The following is a 10,756-nucleotide window of genomic DNA, read 5'->3' as shown; positions in this document are numbered from 1 at the left end:
CATTTCTGCCTTAAGTGTCCACCATTTTCCATAGCAAATGTTGGACAATGGATGGACATCCTCCAAAGGTTTCATATAGGGAGTCTGTTTAGTGTCTTTTCATACACAAATTGCAATTGATACACTATCATATTACCTTGTTTTTTGAAAAAAAAAATTGTATATGCATGCACAGAAAATGTCTGCACATTACTATTCATATACTATCATATTACATTGTTTTTGTAAATATTCATGCACATTTTAAGAAAATCTCTGTCGACCACTATTAATGACTAATGCTGTGCATATGTGTTTCTACATGATTATTTCTAGGTGAGACACAATGTCAACTTATTTTGCATCAATATTGGATATTTATCATGAATTAGGTTGAAAATCTTATTGTGTCCTTCAACAGATGGGGTTAAAGTTAAATTAGCTTAGTTAGAAAATGTATAAAAACCACTGGCGGAAAAAAAACAGCAATATAGATTAAGTTAATCTGATATGAAAGATCTCACTGTAAATAAGAAACAAACAGTTATGTTAGAAAATCCTTCATTGACACCATGTGCCTGACAAGGAAACTAGTTTATTTGGAAGTTGAACATCTCTCAGGAAGTCAAGGGCATAATATAAAGCCGCTGCCTTCAAACAGTATCCTGAGAAATGAATGTTTGGTTTCCAGCTAGTTAGTTCTTGGCAAAGAATAGCTGTGAACAGTGCCAACAAAACAACCACTATAGTATAGCAGCCTAGGTATTTAAATTAAGAGAAAACAGACTTGACTTATAAAGTCAACCCACATTATGGACAGATAAATATGAGATATAATGTGTCATTTCCTGTATAGCAACTTGTATAGCAGCTGTTCAACCACATATGGCCACAATGTTAGTGCATTACCCATAAAAACATTTTTTTCTCACAGAAATAGGATTCCAATGCAATATATTGCATTGGCATATGAGTGTATCAGGGTTCTTGTCTTTAAGAACCGAAACTCTCACCTTTCACATGTGACAGTTGCATTCACACTTAAAGCACCAAACAACATGCAGCGTTTGCTTCTTCACACACAGATGGCAGAACATTTTTTTTTCCTTTCTTGCAGTTGCACAAATTAGTAAAGAGTCAATGCAACAAAGTGTCACAGTGATGTTATATTTCCTCCTGTGCATGCATTCAGTTCTCTGTGTAAATCAGAGATGCAACCCTTCGAACCAGGGTTCAAAACAGTCATATGATCCACTCCAATGTGTAAAATATTATTTTACACTTAAAAAAAATGGGTTACACTTTTATTCTGATGGTCCTTTTTAGAAATTCTACGAACTATAAGTAGCTTTGTGATGTCAAGTAACTCTCATTAGAGTCGACTGTTAGATGTTGGGGTTTGGGTAAGAAGAATAAGTTGACGTGGTTGTAAAGTTACTTTTGTAGAATGTATAAAGTGGCCTATCGAAATAAATTATTTTCAGAAAAATCATCTAGACAAAAAGTTAAGACTTTGAAGAAGCTCAAATATTCAGTATTTAATATACATTACATTATTCCTATACTTCCATTTGTCTTATATAATAGTTTTAAGTTAGTATTATGTAAAAATGTGAAAAGTAAAAAAAAATAAGTGTCTAAACTTTTCACTGGAATATCTTCGCAAGAACAATCAATTGTGCTGAGGATCATATTTCTGAATGTGAAACTAATGTGTTCAAAGGAATTTTCCATATCAGTGAATGGTATCTGTGGCACAAGTACCATATAATTTCATGTTTGAAAAAAAAACAAAACGTTGATTGCCTGTGCATTTCCAAGGTGTTCATTCCAAGTAATCAGTTTATCTGTAATTGTTAAAATACCTTCATGGTGTCCTTGCATGAATATTATGCAAATATTCAGGTTGACATGATCATGAGTATAATATTGAATATACTGTAGCATTGCGCACACGGCTAGGAAGTCATCACTCAAAATCTAAAGCTATAGCTCATAAAACACATAGTTATGGCTATTCTTTTTTTCAAAACAGAATGATAATTACAAGTATACAGTACTCTGGTGTGGCACACTTGAACCATGGAATTCAATTGTCTAATCACTTGCAGTTCTGTCTCTATGACAACCATCATTTGAGGGATCTGTGCATCTGCAATGATAAAGAAAGACCCCGTTCCTCAGATGAACATTTAACCATGCTATAAAATCAACAGTGCATTATGCAAATCCTTGAATAATGAAAACACATCGCTGAAGGAACCTGGGATGGAGATAATTGCTCTCTCTTGTGACAAAATAGATTGTTACAACCTGATTAAATGTGAGGATCGCTGCAGGCCATGGAGTACGGATAGGAATCTGAAGTATTGTTATTCAGTATTCACACATAATTGCACTTTGCAAATGTAGACAAACTGGCGAATCTCTGTAAAACTTTACCAGTGCCTATAAACAGTTCTGCAGTTCTGAAAAACCTTTATTTAAAAAGACAAGTTTGCAACATAATTATAGCGATCAACTGAATGGAAATTACGCCTCTTATTGTCAGTTCCCCTTGACAGCCATTGTGTAATTTGTCTATGCTCTGGATACTTTGCTTTGTTGCCAGCTAATAAAACCATGTTGCCTGTTTGAACTTCCATTTTGTTAGTTCTAAATAAGGGTTACGGTAAGAGTTGAGGTTATGAAATAACATTAATTAGACTGTGTTATGAGACCCAGTTGTACGTGATTACTTTTGTTATCCTGGGGAAGCGTGGAAATGAAAATCTCTTAATTGCACCGAGTTATTTGTGCACTTCAATTATGATGCTCTATAACATTAATTGCAGGGAATATGCAAGTTTCCTATGAACTACGCCAGTCTTGCACCTTAAAGTCTTTCAAACAAATACTAAAATTAAAAAGAAAAATAATTGTCATAGATAGTCTTTTCTTCCCTATTGTGATGTATATCTGAGCTTCTCGTACAAGAAAAGAAATGTAGGACGGTAGCCGGTTGTTGATTTTGTCCATTTGAGAATTGATTGGATGCTTTTATTGTGGTGGTTTGCTATTGCTGTGATGTGATGTGAGTGACAGGTTGCCCTGCCCTCACGCCAGTAAACACATCATCAGAGAAGAAAAGAAATGCAAAAAAGTGAGAGGTGAATTAAAGAATAATGATGTGCACAGATAAACTATTTATAATAAATACAGCATTATTTAAAAAAAAATGGTGACTTTTATTAACTTTTCATGAACTACCCTTACCCTTAAACCCTATAGTAAGTACATGTTGTTAATTAATATTATGAAGTACTTATATACATTTTCATAAGTGAACACACCCATGCTAAAGTTGACTAAAGAGAGGAATAAAAAAAATCATCTTTTGGAAATTGATCTTAATTCCTTTATTAAAATAATGAGGAAAAATCCAACCTTTAAGGACACCAATTTTCTTTGTGAATGAATGATGTAACGTAAATAAATAAATGTCCTTCCTTAAAATACAGGTGGCATCAATCACGACACCATGTTAAATTCCCATAGAGGCAGGCAGATTTTTTCTTTTGTTTTAAAGGCCAGTTATTTTTATGGATCCAGGATATGCATCCTGATAAAGTTCCCTTGCCCTTTGGAATTAAAATAGCCGCATATCATCACCCTTCACCATTTTTTCAGTTAGCCTAATAGCTTGATTTGCATTGAGAGATGACCCCATGCCAATCTCTGGGTATAGTAAAAATTGGTGTCCTTACGGTTAGATTTTTCCTCATTTTTTTTATTAAGGCATTAAGATCAGTTTCCAAAATTTTATTTTTTTTCTCTTTTTATCAGCTTTAGTATTGGTGTGTTCACTTATGCTAAGCACCATAATTACACTGCAACAATGACACTTCAAAATAAAGCGTAACCGGTTTTCTTTTTAATTTTATGTTATTGTGAAATTGTGGCATTAAATATGTTGACTTTTTTTTAATCTGATTTAGTAAAAGACTCAAGTTTCAAGTTTTAATACAGTATCATGATGTCGACACCCTTTTATTGTATTTCCTGTTTTTCAAAAGGAGTTGAAGTTTCAGCTTGTTTACTCTGTTTACTGTGTCTAAATCTTGTTAGGCCCAGTTAAAATAATTAAACATATCCAATAAGTTATTACTTACAAACAATTGGATATATTACTCCGCATGGAAACCTAGCAATTACCAAATGACTACCTTCATCCAAACATATTCCCTCTGCTCTGGAAATAAACACGTCTTAGCCACTTTGCTCTATGGTAGAGAATGGTGTGAAAGTTTTCATGACTGAATTTTATAATGTGAAATGTTGAATAGACAAGTGCTTGCTTTGAAAGTTCTTGGTTACACCACTCTTCTAATCATACGAATGATTCCTCCTAATCTACTGTTAGAATCTCTTTTTCTCTGAACTCACTGACTCACTCTGGCTTGTGCTGTATCATGTCCAGTTGTTCTGTTAGGCAATTTCAATATACATATTGACACTGTTGGCTCTAATGGCAATAACCCTCAGTTTCAGTCTTGTAGGCCTAAATGTAAATTTTCCTACTCATGTGTGCCATGGTCACACACTTGATCTTGTTTGCACTTCTAGAATTAATAATATATCTCTTGCTCACAAAATATATCTGACCATTAACTGATGTCATTTAGATTTGATTTCCCTTTTTCTGAACTTGCTGTCAAACTAGACTCGGACTCGGTCTCTGTCTCGAGACCATATTTTAATGGTCTCGCGATCTTGTCATGGACTCGTGTGCATTATTTTGACTCGGAATTCACGCGTACTCAAACATATTAGGACTCGGACTTATTCCAGTGTCCACTCGAGTCCCATTCAAAATATTACTGTAAGTTAATATCTATTTAATTTGTTGTTTGATTGAAACGTCCAATGATTGCTGACTTTCTTGTGCGCAACTGTGCATGACTTGAGACTATAAAAACCGCAGCACGCAAATGCAGCAGGACCCAGGTCAGATGTGGAGCCTCTTGCTCAATGTATTGAAAATGTCTTATCATCCATAATTCAGTTTGCATATAAGAGCCACTCAGAATTCGTGTGCAGTAATATTATGTGAAAGAGGACTTACTGATTGTAATAATTGTAAGTCATATTTAAAATGAAATTACCTTTTACACCACGATGTGGCCTTTTTACCATTCCACATGATTCCATGGTATATTTGGCTTACTGTTTTTGAGTATGGTGCCAATTTTATTGCTACCACCAAATATTTTACAAATTCTTGAAGATATCTTTTAATTCTGGTTTTAGACCCAACCTTAGGTTATCCAACCTCTCTGGTCTCGAATACAACACTGATTATAACAATATTTAAACTGTTTCTCAAACTGTCTACTTACATTTTTCTTCTTCTCTCTACTTGCAACTCACCATGGACACACTGAATGTTTTTCTGTTTAGTTTTTGTCTATGTGCATGTATATATTTATTAATATCGTATCTTGTTGATGCCATGTTTACTTCATTATCTCCCTATAAAGCAAAACTTGAGCTTAGGAAAGGCGCTTATTATTTTTGTTAAATTACAGGTCTAGTAAATAGATCAACGTGTCCGCACATTTATTCATGCTATAAATAATCACAAAGCTTAAACTGTAATTCAATCCTGTGCACATAAATTATTTAAGACGAGTGTTTTTATATAGAATTATTAATGTACTCGAAACATAAAATAACTTTTTCATTGCAGCAATATTATAATCCAATAAAGAAAATGCATTACATTTAAACAAACTAAACAGGTTATTCTTTTTCTCACATTAATTCATAGAAACAAAGGTCAAGTGACTCAAAACATGTTTATTTCATGGAAACCAGTAGGTGTCATGTTATTTTAGTCGGTGTATCTCTCAAGCAGTCCAAACCGCTCTTCTTTATCTTTTTTTTTCTGTCAAAATCACAAGAACTACACACAAACATGTACATCAAGCAAACGGTGGAAAGGAAATGCAATACATGTTAGCAGCCACTTCTATTATAGAGGCTATATAATCTTTTAAGCTTTTTTTAAAAAAACATGATTTAAATGTTTACAAATGTAAATTTCTATATAGTCCATCTTGTTTAAAATGTTATCAAAGTTCTCTCCATCTAAGCGTAACATCTAGTTTTAATAAGCACATTTTTTATATGAAATGCCTTTAAATTCTAAACAATAAGCAATCAGAAGGAATGGTCATCTCCTCCATTATTTGAGCAGTCAGTTGCCCTTAGGTGCCAGTGATTGTGATTCTATATAAGTGCTTTATCAGTTTGCATTTAGAGGTGATTTTTCATGGAGATAGACAGCTTATAACTGTGAGAGAAATTTTGCAATCAAAGTGCAAACAAAATAAATAGATTGAAGTGTTTTCATGAAGCACAACTTTTGTTGTGCTTGATCACATGATCCTTGTATGAAACACACATGAGTTGAAAGCAATCTCAAATACGCACCCCGACGACTCCTCAGAAAACAGCATCATGTAATGCCGTCTGTGAGCATGAACCAACTCTGTTGAACTGGAACGAGGTATTAGTGTGTTTGGGTTAAGATGGATCTCGTCATTGGAACTGTAATGAATATCAGGATCAACACGATAAAAATATTAACCCGAAGTACAGCTGACAAAAAGCTGGCATCAAATACATAAATACATCAAGTCAGTTTAAAAGGGTTTTAAATAAGAAGTGCTAGAAGACAAGGGCACTTGTCATCTTGTACCACAACACTCATGAATGATTCTGTTTGGCAAAGTGAACTGGACTGAGAACTACGCAGACCCCTTAATGTTCATATTGCTTGGAGGAAATGAAAAATAAAGTGCATCATTTGTGAATTGCAAACACCCTGACATCTAGTGGTTCACTGGCAGAAGTGCAGTAAACTCTCAAACAGATTTGCCAAAACATTGACACATGGAATGGAGAGGTCAGGGACAGGGTGATGTAACATTATCAGGATCAGCTCTAGCCTGCCCAAGGAGTATTCAGACTATATTCATGCAGAGCTGTAGTGTTTCCTCCACAGTCCACATACTGGTACATCTCCTGAGACACCTGCTCAGCATGGCCGAAGTACACTGTAGTGACGGTTATCCTGCAAACCAAAGAGCAAAGTTAGCAACAAATAAAGCAAGAACATTTACCTGACTGCACTAGAATTACCTCAAACCTGCTTTTCCTGTGTGACTGCTGAACATACACTTATCCAAACTAACATCGAAATCACAGTCTTTAAAGGTTTTTAAATTATTGTTAAAAAATCAAACAAAACAATATACGTGTTTTGCACAATACTTACTGCATCATAACCACAATGTTGTGCACCTTGATGCTCTGCAGAGTACAGTAGTCACTGTAAAACAGATCAAGTTGAAAAGTATAAACTCAGCGAAAATATATATATATTGTAAAATCAGTATATATACTGATTTTACCAAAAAAAAAAAAAAAAAAAAAAATATATATATATATATATATATATTTTTTTTTTTTCCCCATGTATAAAGAGTATATACTTACTACATATAGCTCATTTCATCAGCTATGGTGGTGGGCACCATGTAGTCAATCTGACAAAATAATAATTAATAAAAATAATAATTTAAAAAAAAAAAGAATGATAACACAAATATGATAAAAGATTATATATACTGAAACATACATTTTAACAGCTATTGAAAGTACAGCTCTACCTGCTTCATATCCAGGGGGCCAATAGTGGTTATGTTACTAATGCGGGTCTTTCCAATCACAGTCTTGGAAAACTGTACCTGGGCTGTGATGTTGGCCACGTCCACCGAGTAATAGTTGTTGTTAGTAATATTCAATGAGTTCTTTAAAGGAAATAAAGACAATTGAACAGGATGAACAGACATCTAAAAAAAATCTGTCTTCAAACACGCATAAACCTGCTAAGCATCTGTCTGTGGAAAAAATATTATACAGGTTTGGAACGACAGATGGGATGAAATACAACACACAGATCTCATGTGAGAGGTAGTGTGTGATCCTCAATCATGTATGATGCATAGTTTTTCTCTAACCATCTTACAATGGTAACAAGTTGGTTAATTGATTGCAAAATAAGGGTGATATTGCCAGCCTTAAATTACAACAGAATTTTCATATTTGGGATCTCTTAAAGCAGATTACTTTTAAACTCACTTGTGTTTAGAGTGATGACTTCTCTGGAGGAACTTACCGTAACATTGAGATACACAATGCGTTTGCTCTGGTCATAGGACACGTAGACGGACTTCACTCCCACATAGTTCACATCAATGGAACGTGGGAAAAGGAAGAACACAGCCAGGCTGGAGAGCAGCAGGCACACAATAACTGAAGCAGTCACATACAGCTTGCTGAAACAAAGATTAAGAACTAAATCAGTAAAACAAACACAACATAAATATCTTCATGAATAAGAAAATAATACCTTCAAAAAAGGAACGAGACAGAGAACTGGTTCAACAAAACTGCATTAGGATAAATATTTCCCAGAACATCAGCACATCCCATTTAATATTTTTAAATACCATCTTCAAAACTTCTCTAGAATTTTAAAACTTATACAGTACAAATGTAAAATATAGAAAAAATTTAATAATACTGGACTGAAATATTTAATATTTCATTTTTATGAATACATTTCATTCATAAACATTTTATTTGGGGATACAAATACTAATATAACATGAGTGGATTCAATTTTAATTCACTTGTATGCATTAAACCAGTTTAAGAACAAAAAATAAAATCTAAAACCTGACTACGGTGTCAGTTCAGTTGCATTTTTAAGACCTTTGAAAAGTGGATTTAAGACATTTGTTAATTAAGGCCTTTTTTTCTTTCTTTTTTTTTACAATAAGACATTTTAAGACTTTGAGGATCCACAGACAATCTGATTTTACAAAAATCTCTTACGTTCTCCTTGGTCTCAGTCTCTGGTCGCTGTATGGGATCAGGGCCACCAGCTGATTCTCTTGGCCTGCATAAACATGTCACAGTGTGTCACATCATGGTGTACATTTCAGATTGGGTTCCTTTAAAAAACATTTCAATCAACATTAACTTTCTAGATGAATTGTTCTAAATGTACCTCGCGGGATCCTTCCAGTGCCTTGGCATGTGGGGCAGGTGACGCTGTCTCGGCCAGTGAACTCCACGTAAGGGAACTGAGACACGTCTCCCCCGTTCTTAACGTCCTCCGTCTGCATGGCACTGTACCCGGGGGATGTGGTTAAGTTGTCCTGACAGCCATCATGACAGGTAGGCTTAGGCAAGTGGGAAAGGGCCTTTCCCATTTTGTACACCTGTGATAAAATCAAAGATTTAATATGGGCAAAAAAAAAAACACAACTAAGGTTGAAAGCGAAGTGAAACATCACTTGCATGTCTAGAAAAACAAAACTGCATAATATCCAAGACCACCAAAACCATTTAAAACGGAAAATGAAATCGATAATAGACTAGAACTTTGATAGAGAATCAAATAAAATAGAAAAATTTAACAGAGAATGATAAATAACCGAATCATGAATAGAGAATTAAAATTGAATCTTTAATAAAAGATCAAATCTCTTTGAGAATCAAATGCAACAGAACCGTAAACAGAGATTTGAACAGAATAGAACCTTTATTAAGAACAGAATCTAAATAAATTTTAATAGAGAATCACATGGAATATAATCTGTAGTAGTCAATCAAATAGAACAGAAACTTGAATAGAGAAAAACTAAATAGATAAACTAATGTAAAATATGCTTTATTGGAAAATCAAATACAAAAGAACCTTAAACGTAGAAATGAACAGAGCAGAACTTTTCAATAAATAAACAAACAGAATGAATTTTTTAAGAATCAGAAAATAATCTTTAATAGACTCATAAATAGAATAGACTCTTTAACTGAGAACCGAAGAAAATCAAATTGAATAGAGAATCAAAGATAACAGAAACTTTTAACGAACAACTAAAAAAAAAAATCAATTCTATCAGATATAAACCCTATAACAATATTTAATACCAGTAAAAGGATTGTATCTTATATAACGTTAATAACGTTACATGACTGAGGCAGTCATGCAGACAAGGAGTAACGTTATACGATGTCATCAAGCATTTTGTTTGCTAAAACAACAACCGTCAGGTCACAATCATCATGTAACGTTATGGGATTAATGACATATGATGAAACTACATTCATGTGTCGTGTTATGGTTTAGAAATGCCAAGTAAAAAAACATACAATGCCATTTGTAAGTTAGGCCTAGAAACAAGCTAGCTCCTAACGTTACACCAGCACTCACTGGTTAGCTGAAAACAAAGGTAAGTTACAAACGCAGCGGGCTGCTTTGCTCTGAACCAGAAGATACATGAAGCGCCTATGATTAAAATAGGCTTGTCTCATATCAAATATGTAAAATATTCTATTCTTACCTAAAATGATGATCGGTTTAGGTGCGCGCTTCAGTTGACATGCAGTTATCAATTCGTTTATCTTTTGCACATGCGCAGTGCGTCGTTTCTCAGAATAGGCACAAAATGCTTCATCTCATTAATAATAATTAACCTCCATGGAGTATCCAATCACGACTCCTCGGACTGTGCATTGGACTTTGATTGGACTCATCGGACTTAACGTCGAGTAACGTAGTCAATATTAATGAGCAAAGGCGTGCATGCGTTATTTTGCCTTTTTAAGAAAGAATTGTATTTATTATTTTTGCAGTGTAACTACTTAACAGCGCTTCGTC

The 10,756-nt window shown here is 34.1% G+C and overlaps 1 protein-coding gene across 1 annotated transcript; it reads right to left on the bottom strand.

Annotated features, from left to right (window-relative positions):
• Positions 1 to 6,938: 6,938 nt before the first annotated feature.
• On the bottom strand, positions 6,939 to 10,549 carry tmem106bb (transmembrane protein 106Bb). The gene is made up of 8 exons (XM_039681117.2): positions 10,440 to 10,549; positions 9,101 to 9,314; positions 8,926 to 8,989; positions 8,204 to 8,363; positions 7,695 to 7,835; positions 7,522 to 7,571; positions 7,301 to 7,354; positions 6,939 to 7,096 (listed from the first exon to the last, which is right to left on the bottom strand). The coding sequence occupies exons 2-8, from the start codon at positions 9,303 to 9,305 to the stop codon at positions 6,967 to 6,969; spliced, it is 804 nt and encodes a 267-aa protein (XP_039537051.2). The 5' UTR covers positions 9,306 to 9,314; positions 10,440 to 10,549; the 3' UTR covers positions 6,939 to 6,966.
• Positions 10,550 to 10,756: the final 207 nt, after the last annotated feature.

This window comes from Pimephales promelas, chromosome 18, assembly GCF_988280905.1.
Source record: "Pimephales promelas chromosome 18, fPimPro1.hap1.1, whole genome shotgun sequence".
Lineage (NCBI taxonomy): Eukaryota > Metazoa > Chordata > Actinopteri > Cypriniformes > Leuciscidae > Pimephales > Pimephales promelas.
The sequence above is the reverse complement of the archived record's forward strand: the minus strand, read 5'-3'. Positions and strand labels throughout refer to the sequence as shown.